Genomic DNA, 26,471 nt, shown 5'->3' on the forward strand with positions numbered 1-26,471 from the left:
AGAGAGACAGAGCAAGAAAGAGAGACAGCAAGAGAGGCAGAGAAAGAGAGAGAAAGAGACATAGCAAGAGAGGCAGAGAGAGAGAAAAAGAAAGAGAGACATAGCAAGAGAAAAAGAGAGACTTAGCAAGAGAGGCAGAGAGAGAGAAAGAGAAAGAAAGAGAGACATATAAGAGAGGCAGAGAGAGAGAGAAAGAGAGACATAGCAAGAGAGGCAGAGAGAGAGAAAAAGAAAGAGAGACAGCAAGAGAGGCAGAGAAAGAGAGAGAGAAAGAAAGAGAGACATAGCAAGAGAGGCAGAGAGAGAGAAAAAGAAAGAGAGACATAGCAAGAGAAAAAGAGAGACTTAGCAAGAGAGGCAGAGAGAGAGAGAAAGAGAAGGAAAGAGAGATAGCAAGAGAGGCAAAGAGAAAGAAAGAGACATATAGCAAGACAGTGAAAGAGAGAGAGAAAAAAGCAAGAAAGAGATAGCAAGAGAGACAGAGAGAGAGAGCAAGGGAGAGAGAAAGACAGAGGAAGGGAAGGAGGGAGAGAGAGAGAAAGAGAGCAAAAAAGAGAGGAAGAAAGAAAGTCGGATGGAGAGAGAGAAAGAAGGGAAGGAAGGAAAAGAGAGAAAGAGGGAGAAATAGAGCGAAAGGGAGGAAGAGAGAGGGTTTTTTTGTCCAAACTTTTCTTTAGCCCGCCCCCCCCCTTTCAATGTTCCCCAGGATTTTGAAAATATGAATAATGTGCCGCGGCTCAAAAAAGGTTGGGAAACACTGCAATAATCATATGCATCCATCAATTAAAAAGACCCCCCAATAAATTAGCTAAAACCAGTTAAAAACTATTAAAAAACAAAAACAATAAACAATAAGAAATAACAATAGTAATAGGAAACATAGGAAAAAGTAATCAATCAGCAGTTCTTAATAGCAGCAATACTTCGGTACATCTAATACTCCAGAAAATATGGTATATATATGTATGGGTCTTGTGTCTACTAATATATATATATTGCTCTAGTAATACACACACACACACACACACGTACGTATGTATGTATGCATCCATGTATGGGTCATACATACATACACACACACACACACAATGACACAAGACCCATCTATAGGTAATAAAAGAACTGTTGTACCTACCTGAACGGTCTTCTCAGTGCACTGGAAGGAGAGTCCAATATGGGTTATTCACTAGTCCTATTGGTAGAGACTGAGTTTAAAATTAACATATTGTTAGGGCACCGCCCCTTTCCTGCCCCCAATGAGCTCAGTTTTAAAAATGAAGGTATTATAATCCAACACAATTTTATTGAACCAACACATAAATTACAGTAACTATAATTTCCGAACCCAGCTTCCCTGGAAACAATCTAATGCTGGGTGGGTTTGGACTCTCCTTCCAGTGCACTGAGAAGACCGTTCAGGTAGGTACAACGGTTCTTCTCCATTGCATTTGGAAGGAGAGTCCAACATGGGATATACCCAAGTTCAGGTTCCATGGGTGGGAGATTGTTGCTCCAGGGTAGCTGGAGAGGAACTCGCTCTCTGTAGAACCCTTCTCCCAAAAGATGCCTCTGCTGAAGCATAAGAGTCTAGTCTATAGTGTCTGATGAACGTAGAGGGTGCAGTCCAAGTCGCAGCCCGGCATATATCATCGATTGAGGCTTGTGTCCTCCAAGCTGCCGATGTGGCTGCACTGCGGGTAGAGTGTGCGGTGACTCCCTGGGGAGGAGTCTGAGTTCTTGCCCTATATGCCTCATAGATGCAGTCCCAGATCCAGCGACTGATTGACCTAGGAGACACACCGAGTCCCATTTTTGGTTGCGAAAAAGAGATAAATAGCGTCTCTGATTTCCTAAAGGACTCTGTCCTTCTAATGTATATTTTAACCGCTCGTCTTACGTCCAGTTTGTGCCACCTGAGTTCTGCGGGGTGAGTCCTGTGCAAACAAAAGTCAGGTAATATCAGTTCTTACTTCCTGTGAAATATCGAATTGTCCTTAGGAATAAAGGTCGGATCTAAACGTAGAACAAGTCTGTCCGGATAGAAAATACAAAGGTCTGGACAGGTAGACAGTGCTGACAAGTCCGAAACTCGTCTAGCTGATGTTATAGCTACTAGAAACACCGTCTTGATAGAAAGAAATCTAATGGGAATCGTCCTCAAGGGTTCAAAGGGAGGACCCGCTAGTGCCTTCAGTACTAGTGATAGGTCCCAAGTCGGAAATCTATGAAGTGGCGGAGGGTGCTTGTTCATAGTACCCCTGAGGAAATCTTGTATCCAAGGATAGAATGCCAAAGACCGATAGTTCTCTAGTTGAATAACAGTTGCCGGTGCCACCACCTGTCTCTTAAGGGTGTTTGGGGCCAGTCCCCTCTCGAGACCCGCTTGCAAGAATTCCAGTACCATAATCACTGGAGTTGTTTCCGTGCTCATCTTTTTGTCGTTGCAGAATTTGCAGAAGGCTGACCACGTTGTCTGATATATTCTAGACATGGATAGCCGGCGGGCTGCTTGCATCGTGGAGATGATCTTATCAAGTAGTCGTTGTTCCCTCAGCCTGCTCCTCTCAAATGCCAAATGGCTAATTGGAACCACTGAGGGTCCAGATGACAAACTGACCCCTGGCTGAGGGAGATCTCCCTGTCTGGAATCCTCCATGGAGGGGAGATCGACAGGGCTACCAGATCCGAGAACCACAGGCGGCATGGCCAGTGTGGTGCTACGAGTAGTACTTCTGCCTCCTCCAGTAGTATCTTGTTGATGACTTTCTGTATCAAATTTGTTGGAGGAAAGGCATATAAAAGGCCGCGTGGCCAACTCGACCTCAGGCTGTTGACCTTCTCTGCTGTGGGCGAGGGAAACCAGGAGTAGAATCTGGGGAGCTGTGTATTGGTATGAGATGCGAACAGGTCCACCAGCGGTGTGCCGAAGCGCAACGTGATCTCCTGGAACAACTGTGGATCCAGTCTCCACTCCGTTGGGTCCAAAGTGGTTCTGCTTAGCCAATCGGCTTGGATGTTGGTGATGCCAGTGATGTGTTCCACAGACAAGGAGGCCAAGTTGGTCTCAGCCCAATTGAAGAGGGCCATGGCCTCCTGCATGAGGCGCGGTGATCTCGTGCCTCCTTGGTGATTGAGGTAAGCCTTTGTCGCAACATTGTCCATTAGGACTAATATGTGCTTGCCCTGAACAAGTGTCATGAAATGTTGGAGCGCCAGGAACACTGCTCTGAGCTCGAGGAAGTTGATGTTCACAGGGTTGAGGTCCTCCCTGGACCAGAGGCCTTGTGCAACTTGAAGGCCGATATGAGCACCCCAACCCGACAGGCTGGCGTCTGTAGTCAGGATGACCTGATCGTGAGTCTGGAAGGAGCACCCTTGTAGCAAGGCTGGTGACGTCCACCAGGCCAGGGAATCTTTGAACCTCTGTGGTAACCGGATTTGTTTGTTTAAGTGGCTTATTTTTGCCTTTTGGGCCAGGAGTAGAAACCATTGTAGAGTTCAAATGTGGTGTCTGACCTGCGGTACAATCCCTATGCAGGAAACTAAGGTCCCCAGAACCTTGGACAACAAGACCAGGGAGACTCTCCGTTGTCGTTGAAGGGAAGATATCAGGGTTATGATATTGTTCTGTCTTTCCGGTGAGAGTGACACTATACTTGCTGTCGTGTCTATTACAGACCCCAGGTATAGAAGCTTTGTAGACGGGGTCAGTTGGCTCTTGGGTATGTTGACAGTAAAGCCGTGTTCCTCCAGAACCTTCATTGTAAGAGCAAGGTCTTGCCGCACCTGCATCTGAGACTTGGACAAAATTATTATATCGTCCAAGTATGCCATCAGACGGATAGATTGTGCATGAAAACTTGCTGTAAGTACATCCAACAGTTTGGTGAAGGTTCGAGGGGCCGATGAAAGGCCGAACGGCATCGCCCTGTACTGATAGTGTGTCCCTTCTACACAGAATTTTAGGAATCTCTGATGTGGTGGGAAGATTGGTACATGGAGGTAAGCCTCCTTCAAGTCTAGAGAGGTAAGGAAGTCCTGAGGGCGGATTGCCGCTAGGATTGTCTGCAGGGAGTGCATCCTGAATCTCCTGTAAAGGATGTACTGATTCAGCTGTTTTACATTCAGGATTAACCGGCATCCTCCCGATGTCTTTGGAACTATGAACACCACAGAATAAAATCCCGTGCCTTCCGCATGTTTGGGAATGCGTTCTATGGCTTGGATGTCCAGGAGGTGTGATATTTCCTGGAGTAATTCCATCCTTCTGATAGGGTTCCGGGATCTTGGGCAATGAAGGAAGCGGTTGGGTGGGGGCTGGATGAACTCCAACCGCAGTCCTTGGGCCACTGTGGCCAGCGCCCATCTGTCTGATGATGTCACACACCAGGAGGTACTGTAAAGACAGAGCTTCCCTCCTACAGCCTGTGACATGGTTGAGTCATTTGGAGTGTTTAAAGCCCTTCTGGCTGGAGCCTCTGAATGGGCGCCTAGCTTGTTGGTATCCTCCTGTCCTGTCTTGGAATGGCACACCGTCGTTCCTGTATGCATTTTGGCTGAAGTTGCCTTGAGAGAAGGGCCTTGATGATTGGCTTGACCTTGGGGAAGTATCCCAATGAAAGGACTGACACTGGTTGTAGGGGTTCTGCCGGTGGTCTTGTCTCTTGTAGGATTTGGGAAGTATCTTGCATTTGTCCTTGTCCTCTATGAGGACTTTATCCAACACCTCCCCAAAGAGCTGAGCACCTTGAAAGGGTGATGAGGCTAGGCGCCACTTCAATTTTGTGTCTGCCTGCCAATTGCGCAGCCACAGCAGTCTATGCGATGAAATGGTGGTTGATATCCCTCTCCCCGTGAACTTGGCGGCGTGTAAGGTGACATCGGCCGAAAACTCCGCAGCTGCCAACAACTTACTAAGATCTTGTCGCAGTCTCCCTTCTTCCGGTCCCAGACGGGATAGCATGTCCTCAATCCATACTATGGAGGCCCTGTTAAAGAATGAGGCAGCTGCCGCTGCGCGGAACCCCCAGCTGGACATCAGATGTATCTTTCGCAGGAGGACTTCAGCTTTCCTGTCCTCTGGCTTCAGGTTGTCTACCATCTCAGCGGGGACCAGAGCGTTGGATACCAGGGTAACCACCGGTTGATCAATCGGGGGGAATTGAAGCAAGGCCTCGACTTCATCGTCAAAGGTGTAGAATTTCCTTTCTACAACTGATGGGCCTTGAGACACCGCTAGGTGTTGCCACGGTCTTTTTATGCTTTCCACAAATATCTCTGATGCCGGAATGTGGTCTGTTTCAGGCTTGGGTTCCTTGAACAGAGTGGTGGATCTGGTTGTTTCGGTGGTCTGTGAGGGTTTCATTGGACCTGTCACGTCCACCGCCTACTTTGCCTTATGCAGCAGGGTTCTAAACAATGAATGCTTGAATAGACCTGTCGCCAATGGTTGTTCTGGAGATGTCTCATCATCTGACAGGTCATATTTTTTGTCACAGTCTTCCAGTAAGCCCGGTTCCTCTGTCATGGACCCCAGACTTGAAAGGGGTGGTGCAGACCAGAGATCCCAGTTTGGTGCTTGACGTGGTTGTTGAGTACCCTGTTGCACCCCAGCTGCCATGCCCTGTGAGTAGGCATTCGTAATCACGTCCTGTAGGGCTGGTGGCATATCTCGCCAGGTGTCAGGCTGAGCCCTGAGTCCAGTAGCTGTAGGGGTGAATGTAGCAGTTGGAGCCACCCTGGGCTGGAGGAAAACCCCCCACAATGGTCTCGCCTGATCTGCAGAACTTGGTCTGCTCGTGGAAGGAGGTAACTGAGGTAAACATCTGGAGATCCGGGGACCAATCTCTCTCTGTTGTTGCCTCCCCAGGAACTAATCTTGGAGTTGTTGACCCAGAACGATGATCAAGACTTAGGGGTGGTCCTGCTTTAGCCAGGGGAGCCGTGTGGAGGGCTGCCTCCAGCTTCTGCTTCAAGGCTTGAATTCGCCTCTCGGCCTCCTTGAGGGCTGAGGAAGATGAGCCCTGTGATGATTTAGCTTTTGGTTTCCCCTTGTCTTTCGGCTTGGGAACAGGGGTAGGGGGAGCCGCCTGATCCCCACCGACAGTTGTCTCCATGGTACTCACAGTCAAGAAGGTGATTTGCAAGTGAGAACAGAAAAACGGCTATCGCCTTCCACTTTCTATCAGGATCTCACAAAATGGCCCCTGAGCCTCTCGGAGACTGCGCTTGCATCTCTCCGCCCCTCCAGCCTTCTTTTTGCGCCCTTTCGTCATCCCTGACAAGAAGGGAAGAAGGGAGGGCGAGGGGCGGGCCTCCCGCCAACTGCCAAAATGGCGGGCGCGGTGCGAGGGCGTTTCCCAATATGGCATTTTGCCTGTAAGCCCTAGTCTGTTGGGGCTGAGGTGGTGGCCGTTAGTGGTTACAATAGTGGCGGTGGTCTCCGGCAGCTCATGGCCGGCCGCCAAACATATGGTAGGCGGTAACCTCCCCCTTGCCAATTTCTTGCCACGGCGCTCGGCTCGGTGGCGGCGGCTTTCCGTTGGTTCACGGTCGGCCGCCGAACATATGGGAGGCGATCACCTCCCTGTCGATCTCCTGACGCATTGTTCTGCTCGGCGGCGGCGGTTCCCGGCGGCTCACGGCCAGCCGCCTAACATATGGAAAGTATGGGAGGCGGTAACCTCCCTTGCTGATTCCTCGCTGCTAGCTTGCTGTAGGCATCCGGGGAAGAAGAGGCTGCAGACCCCCCCACCTTCGGCTCACAGCCGGGTGTGGCCACGGAGGCCGGTGACCCAAGGCTGGCACCCCTTGATGAGACGGTACCCTCTGAGGGAAGAGGTCTCGCGGGGGGAATTCGACGGGGGTGGTGCCCGCGGAGGGCAGAGACCCATCCCAATGTTCTGCAGCATCTGAAAAACACAATAAAAAACAAGAAGGAAAAAGGTTAGTCAATTTACAAATTAATTTATTTACTAGCTTAAACTCATACGTCTTTTCACTTGGACTGAGTTTTTAAAACTGAGCTCATTGGGGGCAGGCAAGGGGTGGTGCCTAATTTTAAACTCAGTCTCTACCAATAGGACTAGAGAATAACCCATGTTGGACTCTCCTTCCAGATGCAATGGAGAATCCCCTTGTTTTCAAGGTAACCTTATAAAAAATACTTTAGTTAACTGGTATAGTCATACAAAGTTATTTTAGTAAATGGGTTACCTGTTTTTAAATTTTGGTTTGTAGATATCTGGGACTGTATATATTTGGCGATCATTAATTTAGGTGTGGTCATTCCACTAGCACTAAATAATCCTTTAATAGCCTTCTATAAACATAATGCAGACATATTTCATAATTTTTAAAAAGATCTTCAAGGAAATAAAATACTTGTTTATTATTGTAGCTCCAACTTATTAATGGTTATAATTAATCCTTCTAATACAAATTCAAGGTTGTGACATTAACCTTGAATACACAGGTAGAATCTGAATCAAAGATGATGGGTTTGGTCATTTTACCTTCTTTGGTGGATTGTAGGTTAAAAAAAGGTTGTTTTATAACAATATATATATACCCCTATTGATAAAAGCTATTGATATTAATCAATATCACACTCATCACATCAGATCAATTCAAATATCTCAATTACAAAAAACACACTATCTGACTAATAATAACAGGCTATGGAAAGCATAATCCAAAACCCTTAGTAAGTATTACTTATTTAGGGAAGTTAGCTGTTAGGCCCCACAATAGTCTGGCATGAATAAGTCTTGAATATTCCATGTTGTTCTCTTTCACGTCGCAGATTTTGGGGAAAATAAACATGCATATTGTGATGCATTTTTCTATTTTTGTAGAAGCCTTTGTGTCATGTGTGATATCTATTAAAAGATAACAGAAATAATCTAGGATTTGAAATCTTGAGATTCTTGTGAAGTAATAGAGAAATATTACTTTCTTCCATATTTTACAGGGAACTATATTAGCATATTATATCTGTGTAAAACTATACTTATATAAAGCTATTTCTCTTCCAAATACAAGTTGCATGTTGTATAGTACAGTGATGGCAACACTTTTTTTTCTTGCTCAGATGCTAAAAGGGCCCGTGCGTGTCCATGCCCATAATATAATGCCCTCCCTCTCCATGTATGCGTGCACAACCCCCCTGCATCTCCTCCTACACATGCTTGCAAGGCTTACTGAAGCCTCCGGACTTCTGGTAGGCCGGTTAGGTCCGTTTTTTTGCCATCCACAGGCTCCAAAGGCTTTCCTGAAGCCTGGGGAGGGTGAAAACAGGCTGGAAGGCTGAAAATCAGCTGGCCAGTGCACATATGCATGCTGGAACTGACATACAGCAATGCCTTGCATGCCCTCAGCTATGGCTCAGTGCGCCACCTGTGGCACATATGCCATAGGTTTGCCATCACAGGTATAGTATATGCTAACATCGATGACTAAGTCATATACTGTCAATGGTTCAACAACCAGAAAAAAATTCTTATGCTTTATAACTGCTAATGACACACTGTGACTTCATCTTGGATCAATGTCAAAGATAACCAACCATATTCTACAGTAAAGGGTGATAACATTGCAGATGAATAGTTATTAAACAATAAATACTCAGTGTTGAAACAAAATAAGTTTGTAGGCTTTATTTTCTGGATTGCTGCAAAGCAACTTTCTGTTGTGACTGATTCAGTGAAAAAAACATTGGATTGGATTGCACTAGACAGCAGGGACATTGTTCTTTAGAGTTTTTTTATTCTGAGTGGTATGTTGCCAGTTGCCTATCTCTAAAAGTTCATGTAAAGGTTTATTTCTTCCAGTAGTTGTTCCTTATTTAATTTGGATTGAATCTTCTTCTTTTGGATGGACTTTCTTATTTTGTCGGTTAAATCTCAAGAGTACCTAGACTTGCCTCTGGACCCTTTATTTTTTGTTTGAGTAATTCATTTAGATAACATTTGTACATGTGTAATTTAGATCTCCTATGGTCATGAATACATATATAGAACCAGGATTGGGCAGCAGGCAGGAAGGGTGGAACACAGTTCCATCAGCGGCAATGAAGCTAAGTGCCCAGCTCCAGCTGACTATCCCCCCTTCCATCCTCCTCCTCAGAAAGCAGCAGGGAGACCAGCACCAGCTGGAGTTGCAAGAGGCCCATTTCCTCCCCCCTCTTTTTTCAACAGCTGATTTGCACCCATTCGCTAGCTACCCAGTCTGAGGCAGGGGGCGACCACAGAAGGAGAGTGTGGGAAACGCGAAGCAAATTGTCACCCCAGAGAGCAACACTAGTGAGGTTGTAAGTCGAAGACTTAACAGTTCACTTGAATGATGATGATTGTTCAAGCCACTCCCACCTGGTCACATGGCCAGCAAGCCACTCCTACCCAGTCACATGACCATCAAGTCACACCCACAAAATAAGCCACACCCACAGTGTGGCAGTAAAGGTTTTGGCTGCCCATTACTGTATAGAACATATAAGAGACATTACTCTTTCATAAATCATTTGCTTGAGTAAAAATGATACATGTGACAAATGAAACACTCCCTAGAAGATATCACTAAAGAAAGTCACCAACCTGTTTAGCAGAGAATCAAGTACTTACATAATTTGCATGCAGCACTGTGAAAAATTCAGAATTGGTAATAAACTTTACAGCTGGTGATTGCAGCAATAAAGTGATTTTTTGAGAATTCACTGGTGAAACAGATATTTCTCTCCTAATTTCTGAAACAAAATGGTAAATGTATAAATTATAACAAAAAGGTATTTATATCATTCCAGTCTTTGTATCTTTTGCTCTCTCTTATTCTCTGAATGATATCATGCATAATCTTTCTGTCCTACTCCAATGTACTGTTTAAAATATTTATTTTTACCACTCTTTTGCAATAGTTAGGGCTTGTGTTTTTTCTTACTATACTAACTTTAGCTTTTAAAATAATTTTCAATGCAGTAAAAGTTTTATTTAAAAAATATTTGGCAATCACTGTTAAAGGTTAATAGTATTTAATTAATTGTTAGAAGATTAACAGGACAAAATGTATACAAATATTTGGAAGTTACCATGACTTGAGTCTCTAATTTATATTTCCAATAAGCTCTATTATTCCAACAAACTCTTTTGAACACTTAGTATATCAATATGGGTAAAATGAAAATAATTTTTATTCCAAAGATTTGTTGCTATACTTAGAAATTATATCTTTAAAATACAGTTTTAAAATAAGATCAGCAGATACTATATTCCATGATGAGGATGATGAGGATGTTATCCATTCAGTCATGTCCGATTCTGGGCTATTAGTATGAGCTATGTCTTTCCACATCATAGGCCACCAAGTCAGTATTAATTCTTAGTGACCAAGTGTAGAAACATATTTTCTCAAGACAATATTTCTTTCAAGAATGCAGCAATTTCAGGTACACTTAAATGCATTTACTTTGCTCCTTGTTCCCTTATTCTCCTTCCTTCAGTGCTTTCCAGCATTATAGATGTATTCATAAAACTATATCTTTGCACAATGTTCAAAGTATAATGATTTGACCTTGGTAATGAGTATCTCAAGAGGAACTCTGCCTTGATTTTTGAATGATCCATTTGTGCTACCTATAACACTGATGATGAACCTTTTTTGAGTCACATGCCAAAAGGGGGGATATGGGTGTGCTAGCATGCATGTACGTGCCCACACCTCTTCCCTCCCTCCCATGCATGCGCACCCCTCTGCTCCCTTGCATGTGCACAAGCCTTTCTGAAGCCTGGTAGGCAGTGATGGGTTCATATTGATGTGGTGGGAGGAGGTAGAGCCGTATCGGTATGAACCCACTGATTTTTGCCCCTTTTTTTTGTGGCATCTCTGTGTCAGAAGAAGCCCTCTTGTCTCCCCTTGATGACCTTTAAATTTCATCCAAAGCACAGCTGGAGGCTTTTTCCACACAGTGACACCCAAAAAATCAGTGGGTTCATACTGGTAGAACTCTACTCCCACTCCTCACTGCTGCTGGTTTAAAAAATGCTCAAATGGGCAAACAGAGAGAGCGTTTTTCCAAACTTTCGGTTTGTCCATTGGTTTTTGGTTTTTGGTTTGCTTTTGAAGCTTTAGGAAAGCTTCTATGAAGCATCCAGAGGAGAAAACAGCCTTTCCAAAGGCCAAAAATCAACTAGCAGTGCATGTATGCATGCTGGAGCTGAAACATACAAAAGTCTTGTGTGCCCTTTTCACATGGCTCCATGTGCCACCTGTGGACCTACAATATTCTCAGACGTTTTCTCCAATAACAAAATTTAAACTATCTCATTATAGGAGACATAGTGCCCAGTGATTAAAATGCAGTAACGCATAATCATAAAGGATTACTTGGGAAAATATATACAATGATAAAATATGTGTTAAGATAAAGAAAGTAGTTTAGTTTGCTTTAGTTGTTTTAATAATGTTATTGTTTATTATTTTTACTTTTTAAAATATTTTGAAGTATGTAATAAATAAAATCTAGACTTTACAATTTTGGGGGGCGGGGTGCAATATAGCCTGCATGATAAATCATTTAAGTATATATGTACTAATTGATATACTTGAAACAAATTATAGTCTGGTGTATATTTAATATAATATAAATATAGTTTACTTTAATGCTAATATAATGCTAATATCTGTATATACTGTACTACTATTAATTTAATTTTCTTTGATTTTCTTCTGTACTTACTATTGCATTTTCTTTTTTAAAAGTGGAAAATTAATAAAAATATTTTTAAAAGAAATGGTCTGCAAATTCTAGTAACGTCAAGAAGCAGAATGAAAAAATAGGATTAAGGTTAAATATACAAAAGATCAAATTAATGATCTTAGATTAATTAATACTAAAATTTGCAAACCATTATTAGATATTAGCAAAAGGCAATGCACTTGAAAACAAACGTGAGTTTGTTGTATGAGATATCTATGGATATCTATCTATATCCTCTTGAATTGAAAAATATTTACCAATTTCAGAAGTCTTTTTTTTCAAATAGAAATTCTAGTTTGTTGGACACACACATGCATATAATCTTTGCTTGCTTATAAAAAATACCAAAGAGACAAGAAATTATCCATGTAGGATTGGGGGGCAGGGTCTCGTGACTGCAGCATCGGGATATTTCCCTCTCTCCTGGGAAATGTCCCCAAGTCCCATTGCCTGTTCCGATATAGCTGCAGAGACTATACAAGCTAGGAGGATAGCCGAATGATTCCATCTGGAAAGACTTACTTGCAGAGAAGGAGCAGAGATTTTCTGTCTATGATGGTAAGCGGAGAATGCCTGAATGGGATTTTAGAGCTTTGTTTCTCGCTTGGTTGCTGGACTAGGTTAAAATGGCCTGAGATTGAAGAAGGCAGCTAACTGTGCAACATGGGATTTCAGCGAAAGCTTTTAAAATAGTGAAATTGCCCATCATTTGGATTATTTTCAACTATCTAATTGGATCTCTTTGAAATTCTCCTTTTGGAATTTGAATTTTTTAACTTTTGTTTTGGAATCCTTATCTTCCCTTTCCTCTATAACAAAGAACATCGTAAGACAGGAAGTATGAAACAGGAAGCTACAGTAAAAGATTCATTTAAAGCTATTCTGAGAACAGCCACATAGAGAAGACTTGGAGAATTGATCACCTAGCGACATCGTGTGGCCAGAGGAAATATAGCAGTTTGCTACTGGTTTTAAATACAGCATGCTACAGAAGAATGACTAGCCAATGCATTAAGGAAGTCAATGTTCAAGATGAAATTATTTGAACTGAATTAACTTATTTGAATTGATTCGATTTAATTGGACTGATTGATTTGACTGAAATTACATTTGTCATAGGTTCAAAGATAGTATTCTTGCCGTGGGAAGACTGATCAGCTAAACTCATAGAAGGAAGATAATGTTCAAGATGAAATTACTTGAACTGGATTAAACTGATTTGAATAGATTTGATCTAATTGGACTACAGTAGTCCCTCACCTATCGCTGGTGTTACGTTCCAGACCCGGCCGTGATAGGTGAAATCCGCGATGGGGAATTTATCGACTGATAGTACTTATTTAAGTATTTATATTGTAATTGTTTGGTAAGTTTTCATTGTTTTAAGTGTTTATAAACCCTTCCCACACAGTATTTATTTTAGATACAGTATTTAAATACAGTATTTACAATTTTAGATATTTTTTTTTTAAAAAAACCTGTCGATCGAGTTCGGCGAGCTGTTTAAATCTGCCGATCAACTTCCTCAGAAACCCGCGAACCAGCGAAGATGTGTGAATGATTTTTCTCATTAATATTTCTTGAAAACCCGCGATGAAGTGAAGCCGCAGTAGGTGAAGCGCGGTATAGCGAGGGACTACTGTATTGACTTGATTGAAATTACATTTGGACCATCTGATCTCACTGAAATTACATTGAATAATATAAATTAAAATTAAATACTTTTAAGAATTAAATGTTTTTAAGAAAATTAAAATTAAAATACGTGTAAGAATATTTAAAAGTTACTAAAATATATTAGCACCTTTCCCCTCTTTTCTCTGTTCTCACAAAGTTATAAATTACAAAAAGAATTGAGTATACTTAATGTATTGGATTTTTTAATATTTTAATTTTATGGGAGCCTATATATATATACAAATATACAAGCAAGTGATATAAAGTGTAAAATGGAAGAATTATATAAGAGGAGAAAATTTAATGGCTTATAAAATTGAAAATAGCTTTGATTATTACGCATAATATAGATGAGATATTTGGTAATGATTATGATGATTATGATTACCTTTGGACGACCTTTTTTTCCTATTTTCTTCTTTGCTTTTCTTTCTCTCTATTTTATTACTCTGATTGATTGAATTATGAATTGCTTATTTGATTTATGGTGATAAATAAAGTGGGAAGAAGGGGAAAAGATAAGGGAGGAGAGTTACAATAACAGGAGTAGGATTAATATGGGATAATAACTAGCACTAATTATGTTAGGTATTATAAAGGAAAGACAGATGAAACAACAAAGAGTTAAAATCAATAGATTAGGGAATATTATCACTGAGTTCAACAGTGGAAGACATTTAGAATTAGGGATAATATATATATTAGAGAAATATATAAATTTGGGAAGATTATGACACTGCATTCAGCAGTGAAAACAATTATAATAGGGAAGATTATTGCACTGATATGACAGTGACACATAGATTAGGGAAGATTATCACACTAAGAACGGCAGTGGAAAATATCTAGATTAGGGAAGAATATTAATATTTTGAGGGTTTTTTCCTTTTTTTAAATGGAGGATACTTTTTGCATAAAATAATGGAGTAATAATGATTTATATTTATTTTGATTTGTTAAAGTAGAAATGACATACTGATATAATGAAGGAAGTGAAATAAATGAATTGAGTAGGAAATAATAACCCTTCCTCCTATGTATGGATTAAGATACGGTATGAATACTGTTTTTCATTTTCTTATTCTTTTCTGCTCTTCCTTTTTCTTTCCTTTTCTCTTTTATTCTTTTATTCTTTTTTTATTTATTTTTTCTTTCCTTCCTGGGCTTTTAAAGAGACGTAAATTTGGATATTTTCTATTGTTAAGGGCAGATGATAAAATGAGGATTTTTTTTAAAAAAAAATGAAAGTAGGCCTGTGTTTTCTAAGAATGCTAGAAAAGGACTGAAGCACGATGGCATAGTTAGGAAAAACAGCAAATAGCCAAGAGAAATTTAGATAGCTATAGCACTTTAAATATAAATGAAAGCAAAGAACATTATCTAAAATCTGGATGATAGCATTTGGAAAGGAGGTAGCACAGGATGAATGATATATACTAGAAATAATTGGATAAATAATTAGAAAATTTTGATTAATTTGATTAAGAAATTGGTGTTTGATATTGTATTGTATTATATTTTAATTTGAGGTATGTAAATTGGAATCTCTGTAAGGTGTGAAAAACAATAAAAAAATTATACCCAAGAAATTATCCATGTTTTTTGCATTAAAAACAGATACAATATGCTGCATGGTAAGCAGAGACATAATAAGTATACTCTTTGAGGAAGTATTACATCTTCTCTAATGTCAAACATTATAACCACTGTGTACAGAAAATGAGACATTCATTGCAATAGAACTAACATCTTAAAAAACAAAAAACAAACTTATTACATATAAAATCTAATACCATTTTAATTTTCTAACATCAATTGAACTATTTGAACATGTATTTCTATTTAGAAATGATTTCCATAATGATGATGACCTCCCTTGGAATTTTCTCACTTTCCATTTGAAATGATAGAGCTACTGCTTAGAATGTAAGATTCCTTTTGCCCAAATTTGTTCTTTCTCCTCTTAAATGGAGGAATTATTTTTAAATGTTATTTATTAAACATGTTAAATTAGAAATATTGTTTTTTTAATGAAAAATCAAGAACACCATTTGGCCACACAAAATCCTTACCTGTATTTGCCTGGGAAGAGTCTACTTCGGAATCACTGCCTCCTCCAGAAGGGAGTCTTTCCACCCGATTGCTGACAGTAGTGTCCTCTTCTGCTCTGTCTGTAGCAATAGTTCGCTGTATATTTTGGTATCTTGATTTTGGAAAAGGAAAGAAATTGAAATATATTGATCATCTGCCCCTCTGAAATTAGGAAAAGAAATTTTCCAAGGTGTCTGTGTGTCAACATTTAAAATTCAGCTCTATTGAGAATTTCAACCGATGTGAAATTATTGCCTTTTTGTTCAAATATATGCAGTAACATAAAATATACAATTAAAAGAATAGAATTCAAACTAAGCATAAAACCATAATCAATGAAAAAGAATAATATAAAATAATTTTAAAAGCCTTGTTAATTGCCAAGTTAACTTTATCAAACAAGGCTTTTCAGTCAATTGAGTATAAAGCCAACACTGCTAATAATTTGCTCCATTTCATATTTCAGAAAGAAAATAACATTTTGGAAGGAACAACCCCTATCTACGGGGAAAATACTTCAGGATAGATTTTATGGCTCTTTGTTTTATACCTTTCTGTTCCAGTAAACACTCAAAGTAATACAATTTAAAAACCAAAAGTACTTTCTCTGCCCTAGTGATTGCTGGATGGTCATATGACTGGGTAGGTGCGGCCAACTTGATATCACATGTTGAAGGGCAGTTCAGTTTGCCTGCTCTCTCATGACCATGGGGATGCTGCAATGGTGCTAAGTGTGAAAAACAGTCATAAGTTACTTTTTTCAATGCCATTGTAACTTTGAATGGTCACTAAATGAACTTTATAAGTCAAGGATCACATGTATAAAAATACAGAAAGCTTCTTTGCTTACAAAAAGCTGCCTTAAATATCACATTAGAAATGGGGGAATACACACTGAAGATCAATGAGTCATAGCTGTCATAGAAAGCTAAACCATTCTGTCTGAATACCTTTCTTTTCCTCAGTGATACCTGCAACCCAGAGATACAAATCAGGCAGATTGCCAGAGCATATTGAGGAATTAAAATAGTTAAACACCCGTGGAAGCAAAATTGTGTGAGTGGACATGCACATATGCATGCGAGTATAGTGAGTGTGTGCGAATGCAAGTTGGCATGATAAACGTGCAACGCACTGTAGGCAAGTAAGAGCAGCCTGTCCCTGAATCAAACCATTTAGAAAAGAGGTAATTTAAGATCTCCAGAAAATAGGTGGGCATATTTGGGTTAAATTAACATCTTGAGTGAAGGCTAATCCCATTTTTCCTTTGTTCAGACCGTGCTTCAGGGAATTTTTGCCTATGAATACAGGTATCTATCTCTTTATCTCTGAAGTGCTGACATCTTCTGTGGGCTACTAAGGAAGGCTTTCTCCCTCTAAGAAAATACGATTCTCCATTTCTCATTGGGAAATATATTATTCCTTTTTAATATTTCTCAAAATATTTCAATCTTCTATGAGAGGGTTGGGTGCTAACTTTCTATAGTTAATGCCAAGTTACTATGCCATATTATCATGAACACAAACTACCATATTTTTCAGTGTATAAGATGCACCTTTTTACTTCAATAAGGTGCGTTAAAAATGAGTGCGTCTTATACACCGAATGTTGGGTGGCGGGCAGCGGCAGCGGCTGTCCTTCAGGCCACCTGGCAGTCCTCGATTGGAGGCTGGCGGCTTGGCCCCAGGGATGAGTGGGGTGTATGACAGCAGCTTCGGAGAAGTGGGTGGGGGTCCTCTCAACGCTTCCAGCTGGGAGAGGAGCCCGCAGGGTGGCTTCCATCATCCAGCGGGACAGGGCTCGGCTCCATCAGCCCCCACCCCAATCACCCACTTTCAGAGGCAACTTTGGGAGGGCGCAGAGATCAGCAAAGGCGCTCCGAGCAAAGCTGCCTCAGCTCAGGAATTCCGGAGCTGGCGCCCTCTGCTTGGAGCGCTTCACTGACCGCTGCTGCTGCACGCTTCGCCTCAGCTGCCTGGCAGCGGGTGTTCCTCCTGGGGTCCCTGCCGGCACTGCCCCCAGTTCAGATGCCCGCCTCAGAAGCCCAGGATCCGTGCGCAAGGCTGAAAGACAATGCCCCCCTCAGGAGCAGCCTTGGCACGCAGCCCGCTAGCCAAGGAGCTGCCTTTCTTGATGATTGAGCTTCTCCGGCATGAGCAGGTAGAACGAGATGGCTTACTTCGCTCAGTGAGGGAAAGAGGCAAGGTGGTGCAGGAGGAGGAGGAGCTGTGGCCATAGCCACAGGTTACTCTCCCTTTACCTGCCAGGCCAGCCTGGGATCTCTCCTGACCCCTGGGGCTGTGTCCCATTTTATTTCCCCAAAGTTTTGGGTTGGGGAGGGGAGCCATTATTTCTCTGCAACCCTCCATCCCCCTCCCCACTTTCTTGCCCTTTTTGGGAACTTTTTCATGCAGCAGGAAAAGTGAGCCACACACACACACCTCTGGCAACCTTTTCCAATTTCGGCAAGCAGTGTATGTGTGTGTGTGTGTGTGGCTCACTTTTCCTCCCACATGAAAAAGTTTTCCAAAAGGGGCAAGAAAGAAAAACTTTGGGGAAATAAAACACCTTCCTGATCCAACGGAAGTGGGTACTGTAGTTGCTTCCCCCCAAGATGCAGCCCGGCACTTGCAACTCTTTTTTGAGGCATTTGAGGTTGCTACAGCAAATGAGGTTGATTCAAGACCAAAAAAAAGATTTGCAAGTGCCGAGCTGCTGTGCTGCTTTCCTCAGCGTCTCTCTCCCTTGGTAGGTTAGTCACGCCTACCTTTCCTTCCCCCTCCCACCGTTCCACTCCCACCATGGAAAGGCATCCGAGGGGAAAGATGCAAATAGATAAGAATAGATAAAGTGGGGAGGATAAGATGTGTTCCCAGTTTATAACTTTATGGTAAATCTTGCAGCTTCTTAAAGCCTTCTCTCTCTCTCAAGGAAAACAGGAGTTTAGCTGAATCATTAGTGCTCTAAAATGGGGGTCTCCAACCTTGGCAACTTTAAGACTTGTGGACTTCAACTCCCAAAGTTCATCAGCCAGCAAAGGTGGCTGAGGAACTCTCGGAGTTGTAGTCCACAACTCTTAAAAGTTGCCAAGGTTGGAGACCCTTGCTCTGGAAACACTCCTTTTAAGGAGTATTTCAGGTTTATCATCATCACCATATATTTCCACTTCATTTGTGAAAATTGGAGTAGTCAAGAGAGGGGTCTTTGAAAACCTCATGGTATAGTAGTAATAAGAAAACCTCAGCAGGGAACTGTAATTGTAAATGATTCTATCACTAGCCATTTCTTTATCTAAAGGAACAACTAACAAAATGAATTGTCCTCATTTGTTTGTTTGTTTTGTTTGTTTGTTTGAGTTAGGGGTTAGGAGTGCAAGAGTCTTCAAATCTAGCAAGTTTAGGGCATGTGGACTTCAATTCCCATTTCTGAGCTAGCATGACTGGTGGAGGAATTCTGGGAATTGATGTCTACAAGTCTTAAAGCTGTCAAGTTTGAGGACACCTGAGTTAGAAGCTAGGAGTGCAAGAGTCTTCAAATCTAGCAAGTTTAGGGCTTGTGGACTTCAATTCCCATTTCTGAGTTAGTATGACTGGTGGAGGAATTCTGGGAATTGAAGTCCACAAGTCTTGAAGCTGTCAAGTTTAAAGTTTGTAAAAAATGTACATGGTTTTAAAAAGTATACATGGTTTTTAAAAGTATACATGGTTGTAAAAAATATTCTGTTACACTGGTATTTTATTAAACATTTGGTTCAGAATATTTTTTTCCTTGTTTTCCCCCTCTAAAATCTAGGTGCATCTTATACACCAAAAAATACGATATAATGAATTGGAAGGAGGATCCACTTACAGTGATCCCCCACTCGTTGCGAGGGTTCCGTTCCAGGACCCCCCGCAACGAGCGGGTTTTCGCGAAGTAGCGCTGCGGAAGTAAAAACACCATCTGCGCATGTGCAGATGGTGTTTTTAACTTCCGCAGCGCTAGCGAGGAGCCGAAAATTGGGGGGCGGCGCGGCTGTTTTAAAACGTCGCCGCCGACATGGGGGGCTCGCTAGCACCCCCCCGAACCGCCAACCCGGGTTTGGGGGGTGCTAGCAAGCCCCCCATGTCGGCGGGGATGTTTTAAAACACCCGCGCGGCTTTCCAATGAGTTCCGAAGACAAACGCGGAAGTTTGCCGTTTGTCTTCGGGACTCATTGGAAAGCTCCGATCGTTTTAAAACAGTTGCGCCGTTCTCCGCTGACTCCTGGCGAACTTCCCCGCTTTAGGAGTCAGCGGAGAACGGCGCGACTGCTTGGCTTCCCTCGCCAGCGCAGCCAACGTGCGCTACGATCTTCCGGGCGAGCCAGGCTCAGTGACGGAAGGCAGCCGCTTGGCCCGGGATGCTGGGCCGAGAGGAGCCGGGCTTGATCCGCTGAGCCTGGCTGGCCCGGAAGATCGTAGCGCGCGTTGGCTGCAGCGGCGGCGACATTGCTGCCGGCTTGGCTTCCCTCGCCGCTGCAGCCAACGCGCGCTACGATCTTCCGGGCCAGCCAGGCTCAGTCACGGAAGGCAGCTGCTTGGCCCGGGATGCTGGGCCGAAAGGAGCCGGGCTTGAAGATCGCAGCGCGCGTTGGCTGCGGTGGCGAGGGCTTGCGATGGAGGCTGGAGGAAGCGGCCATGGGAGGGCGAGCTGCCTCAGGGAGGAGGATCGGGCGGGACCAGGTGGGGGCTGGAATTTCTCCGCTGGGAAGAAGCGGCCAGGGCGAAGGGCGGGCGAGCGGCGAAGGGCGGGCAAGCGGGTGCTGGGGAGGGCTTCTCGCCCTCCCGCCAGCAAGAGGGGGAGCGAGGGGCGTGGGCGGGCGAAGGGCGGGCGAGCGGCAGCGAGGAGTTTGCGTGGGCAGTGGGGAAACTCCTCGCTGATGCCAGCAAGAGGGGGAAGACCCAGGGAAGCCGCCCAGCAGCTGATCTGCCGGGCGCCATATACGCATGCGTGCCCATAGAAAAAAAGGGCACGCATGCGTAGATGGTGTTTTGACTTCCGGGTTGAAAAATCGCAAATTACCCTGTTCGCAATGGTCGGGGACGCAATAACCGGGGGATCACTGTATTATCAGTGGGCAATCATGTACACTCTAAAACAATGCAAAAGACACCTGCCCCAAAGGTACATTTTCTTTTTTCTAAAAAAATCTTTATTAAATATTTACATAAAAAACACAACAAGTACAATATACAGTAGACGCACACAAAAATTCAATATGTACAAATCTATATCAAAGCTTAAGTGCAAAACAATTAACATGTCAACCATCCTGTTGACTATAATTTTCTACAGCCTATTTATAACTTTGTACAAATATATTCCTTTTATTATTCAGTTATTCTTTCTGATAGGTTTTGTGCTTTTTATAGTTTGAATTTTTGTTATTCTTTTTGACTGATAAAAATTGGTTTTAACAACAATTTGTCTGTTCATTTCAGTTTGTTGGCTATGGGACTTGTAAGATTACTTATGTATGTATCTGTTCATCATTCTTCAGAATCGTGTAGAATAACTAACCAATTTATTATTATCATCAATTTTTTAATATTGTAACTTGTATTGAGCTTATTTTATAGTTTGGGGTATTTTTTTTGGCTCAGTCAGTTGTACCACCCATCCCAGGTTTTGTAGAATTCTGTCTCATCTTTGTCTTGAAACATTAAATTTAATCAATAAGACACTAGAAAATGCAGAGGTGAACAAGATTACTTTAATTTAATGTTGATAGATATATATCCGTTTTCCAATTTTGAGTGTATGTTAGCTGCTGTTAATATGTGCAAGATTAGGTATCTATCTTCCTTTGCTAATTTTTGTTTAAATATAACCAGAAGAAATAGTTCCGGTTTAAAAGGGATCGATTTGGAGGTAATATGTTCCAGGCAATTTTTGACCATGGTTCTATACCATCTTTGATCTTGGTTCCTATACCATCTTTGAACTTCCAACATTTTGGAGAATTGTTCATAAACATTTTGGCCAGGTGTGCCAGGGGGAGATGCCACTGTTCTGTCTGGGTGCCCCCAGACTTCAACACCACCTGAAAAAAGCAGCCAGACACGCTGGTAAAAGCAAAGGCACTTTATAGTTTGAAAAACAAACACAGAGAAAAACCTGTTCTTCCACACAGGCAGGCTATGAGGCTTCACAGCAGAGTCAGGACGGCCAGACAATACAGCAGACTTCTTGCTGGCACACACACCACTGTAGAGAATAAGACCCACGCCTTCCCCCCCAAGGTTTCAGTCTTCAAGGCCACAAGCCAGAATCAGAGACGCCAAAGATCACAGCCAGGTCCCAGGACTCCCAAAGATAATACTCCACAATACAGGAAGGGTGGGTCTGCCTTTTCAGCCTTTCTGGGGAGAACCACACCCAAACCCAGCTGTTGCCTATTTACGGCTGGAAATACCTGGCTAATTGTCCCCTTCGTTGTGCTGCTCTTCTCTGCCTGAGATCGATGATGGCTTGTGCATTTTCATCCAAGGACTCCAGGCTGCTTGCTGGGGAGAGCTCCATCCCGGGGGACTCAGGCTGTTCTCCCTCTCCCTCGGCCTGATATTCCTCCTCCCCGTCTGCCTGGGCCTCCTCCTCCTCCTCCTGTTCCTCATCCTCCCCCTCTGAGCATGGAGCCGGCAGAGGTTCAGCCGTTCCCTGAGGAGCCTCAGACGGAATCACAACAGCCACCAGTAAAACATTCTGTAAATGTTTTCTTTGTATGTTGTGAACAGAGTTAATGTGTGGTTGATAGTCAAAATTTTGCCCCATTCTGATAAGTTTATGGAATAACCAAAATTTTGGGCCCACACGGTCATAGTACATTGAACTTCCTCCTCTGACATTTCATATTTTAATAAAAAATTATATAGTTTGAAAATTAGTTTATCATTGTGCCCAAAAGGAGTTTATCTAAATTGTTTGTTTACTTTTTGTTGTGATTGGCTCTGGGCCAGCTTCTGCAATGGGGAATTTGTTTCAGGGGAATTCTTGGGTTCACAGAGATGTATATTATTGCCAGAAGATTCAGATAGTGAAGATTCATTGCCAAGGTCAGAAAGTGGGGGAGGGGGATCAGATGGAGAAATGGGTACAGCCAGCCCATCAGTTAATGCTCCCATTAGTGATACGTCAGACTCGGAGGAGGATCTGCTAGTAGATCCCTGTATGCACAGGCTCATGACAAGAAGGGACCAGCTATGCAGGTATCATCGAAGATAAGGGAGAACACCTGTTGCTGAGGCAAGTAGGTTAATGTGTTTGGTGATAAATTACGGGCATTGGGGAGTGTGTGTGTGGGTGTTTATCCATTTGGAGAAAGACGTTGCTAACGTTTGGATTATTCCAGGACTTTTACTGACTTTTTGGACACTTCACAGTTAACTAACTCTTGTGGACTCATAGAAGGGGGTGGCTGTGAGGATTCACAGCTGCCTTAATTGCTCTTTTGTTTTTGCTTTTGGCTGCATTCCAGGACTGTTATCTGGGTGAGAGAAATTTGGCTCTTCTTAAAGTGTGTGCTTTCAAAACTGTTTCGGATAAACTACAGTGGTATCTCTTTTTACGAACGCCTCTACATACGAACTTTTCAAGATACGAATCGGGCGTTCAAGATTTTTTTGCTCTTCTCACGAACCATTTTCGTCTTACGAACTCTTGCTTCTCTCTTGGCTGCTGCTGCTGCTGTGAGCAGCAGCCAAAACAAGTGCTTTTAAGTTTTCAGGCTCTGAGGATCGCAAGGAAACTGGAGCCAGGCTCTGCTGTGCGGGGTCTCTACCCCCAGCCCTTCTGCTGCCGTCACAGCAAAGTGTGAAGGCGGCATCCAAGGAGCTCTCCGCAGCCGCCCCATCTCACTGCCAGTTTCCCCTCTCGCCTGCTGATTCCTCTGTTTGGAGGTGAGCGGAGGAAGTGGCGGGCGAGAGGGGATTACTCCCATATTGCTGCCAAAATGTGTCCGTGGGAGCCCCGGCTATCCATCCCCCGCTGCCCCCTCCTGCCAGAAGCCAACGGGAGCCAAAGCTGGGTGTGGGGAAGGATGGAAATTTCAGCTCCTGGACAGGCAGGAGAGCCCAGAGCTGCTGCCTTCCCACCCGGCTGTCTTGCCCGTCTCCCCCACCCAACACCCTCGGGCAACGCTGCCCACCCCGCCTACTCTAAAAGCCATGCCGCGGCCACCTGGAAGCCCCCACTGCCAGGACCCGTTGGCGGGCGGGGCAGGGGTTTGAGCATTATTTGCTTTTACATTGATTCCTATGGGGAAAATTGTTTCTTCTTACAAACTTTTCTACTTACAAACCTGGTCATGGAACGAATTAAGTTTGTAAGAAGAGGTACCACTGTATTTCCATTTTTCTTCTGTGCTGGTGTGCGTGTGTTTGAATTTGCATTCCTAATTCACTGGGGAGCTATTAGCGAAGAGCCCAGCATAACACTTTTGTCTGCTACATTTGTGCCAGTCTCAAAATGCTGCTGCTTCACCGTACTCCAGTCTGAATTGTGTTGCTTACCAATGCTAGTCAGAGGTGCAGAAGTTTTGAGTGTGGCTTTATCGAAGCACCTGAAAGGCCAGCTCAGACTCAGAAGGCAAAGGGTTGGGGCAGCAGGCTCCCCAATTGAAGGCTTAGCCAGGTTCCCTCAAACAAGCCAAGTTTTCTGCACCAGTGGTGTGAAGTGCCTTGTGCCATCTGTGCTTTGAGGCCTGCAAGTAAAGCCAGTTTGCAAAGAGCTTTGATCAGGCATCCACCTGCAGAGAGTCTATGGTCAAAAATCACCTAAAATGGAAATGTTTGCAAGAGAGAATAGTGTGCTTACTGGAACAGTTAAACACAGAATAAGTCTTGTGTCACAAGAAACATGTTGAGACTGATAATGTCATCAAAGAGAAAATTTGCGACGAAGCTATGGTGGCCTTAGAGCATAGAATTAAAGTACAAGAAGCAGTCTTATCATCACAGTTCTCTGTGCTACTAGAGAAGCAAGAAGTTTGCAACCATTAGAAAGTCTATGAGAAGAGATCAAACGCTCAGCAATATCAGAGCAGCCAGCAGAGCACCTTCCAGAGTAGGATTGATTGATTGATTGATTGATTGGATTGATTGATTGGATTTGTATGCCGCCCCTCTCCGTAGACTCGGATCCATCCATTCTGTCAGAAGCTACAGCTCAAGGTCTTCTTCAGTATGTAGTGGAGCATCATGTGAAGCTCTTAGGTTTCAAATGCAAATGAAGGCTATAGAACTCAAAGCTGAGGTGAAAGCTGCTGCAATGGAAGCCAAATTCAAGGTGGAAGAAGGTATGAAGTGCGCTAAGTTTAAGGCAGCAAAAGTAGAGAAGTGTGCAGAACTCAAGGTGGAAGAAAAATTCAACAAACATGAGGCAGCCAAATTGGCAATCAAAGTCAATGTGTTCGAACAAGGCCTTAGAAGCAAGTCACTCTGATTCGACATAGAAGAGGTCCAGGTGGAAGATCTCATGAAAAGAGTAAAGGATTACATCCATGACCAGCAACAGAGTCAGACGTTAGAAGAAGTTGCAGCTAAGCCTCTTACAGCACCTTTAGATGCAAATGTGAAGGAATTTCCTTTAGGACAACCATTTCAAGTTTCCACTAGTGAGATGTCTCCTCCATTGCAACTGCACAAAGTCTCTGGTAAGATGGTTTCTGCTATAACATCAGCCATCTGTCTTCTGCAAAGGTTATAGCATCTATAATATGGAAAGCAGCTCCAAAAAACCCAGTGTTTGGTTACTTTACCTATCCAACACTGTCAGGCCAAGAAAGCTATCCTCCACATCAGTTACAGTGAACACCAGAGAATTCCAACCAAGGAATTTGGGAGTAAGGTACCCAATGGCTATCATTTATCAAACATCTCAGCCACCAATTAGAGTTGGCCAAGAACAACCCAGAGCTACTAGGACTGGCCTGCCTGGATCTGCATATATCCCAGAAAGTTAAAATGAATAAACTACCTTTCCAGCTAAAGGAAGCCTGGGACCAAGAAGTCTTTGCCTATAAGGAAAGTAATTCCCAAGTCTATCCATTGTTTGCGTACTTCATAAAATTTGTCTGCAAAATGGCTAGAAGAAGAAACAATCCTCAGACATGTTTTCCAGACCTATATCAGAATTCTAGAGATGAAGGTAAACCTTGAAAGAACCTTGAGATCACCAAACCTGAGCCTAAGGGTATCCCAAAGATGACACCAAGTTCTGGGTATCCTATCCATAATACGCCACACAGCCTCAACCAGTGTAAAGAATTCTGCCAAAAACCTTACAGTGAGCATGCAACCTTTGTTAAGAAACAGGGACTGTGTTTCAACTGTTGCACTTCCAAAGACCACATGGCTAAGGAGTGCAGAGAGAAGGTAATTTGTGAGAATTGTAAAAAGTACCAGACACTGCTCAGCTATGCATCAATACTAATAGTGACAGGGTTCAGACAAAGTCCCTGCTGTGACCCCAAAGTCTTCATCTGAAGTGCCATCTTCAACAGAGCCCAAGGTAACTAGCTCCAGTTGTATGGCCCTATGTGGAGGACCAGAGAAGATGCATACATGACATCCAATATGTCTGGCCAACATATTCCCTGACAATCACCCTGAAGAGGGAAAGAAAGTATATGTTGTCTTAGATTCTCTGGGTGATGCCTCTTTAGCGACACCTGAGTCCTTTGACTTTTTTGGCATCCTGTCAGAAAAGATGGATTACTTCATGTCAACTTGTTCAGGGGACAAGGCTATCGCGGGGAGAGTGGCCACTGGTTTTCCATCCAGTCGGTGCATGGTGGCAAAGAATTTGAGCTATCAGTGCTCGTAAAGTGCAAAGGCATTCTAAGGGGCAGGAAGCAAATCCCTACCAGATCTGTGGCAGTACACCATCCTCACCTATGGCCTATTGCCAATGAGATTCCAGAGTTGGATCCAGATG

General features: G+C 43.0%; 1 protein-coding gene across 2 annotated transcripts in view; it reads right to left on the reverse strand.

Annotated features, from left to right (window-relative positions):
• The window catches only part of HECW1 (HECT, C2 and WW domain containing E3 ubiquitin protein ligase 1), a 318,946-nt gene that overhangs the window by 131,131 nt on the left and 161,344 nt on the right, over positions 1–26,471 (reverse strand). For both annotated transcript variants that reach the window (XM_070729542.1, XM_070729541.1), the window contains 2 exons: positions 15,499–15,629; positions 9,621–9,742 (listed from right to left, as the gene is read on the reverse strand). In XM_070729542.1, coding sequence (XP_070585643.1) covers positions 9,621–9,742; positions 15,499–15,629 — 253 coding nt within the window. The remainder of the gene's footprint in view (positions 1–9,620; positions 9,743–15,498; positions 15,630–26,471) is intronic.

Source organism: Erythrolamprus reginae, chromosome Z (genome assembly GCF_031021105.1).
Source record: "Erythrolamprus reginae isolate rEryReg1 chromosome Z, rEryReg1.hap1, whole genome shotgun sequence".
NCBI lineage: Eukaryota > Metazoa > Chordata > Lepidosauria > Squamata > Dipsadidae > Erythrolamprus > Erythrolamprus reginae.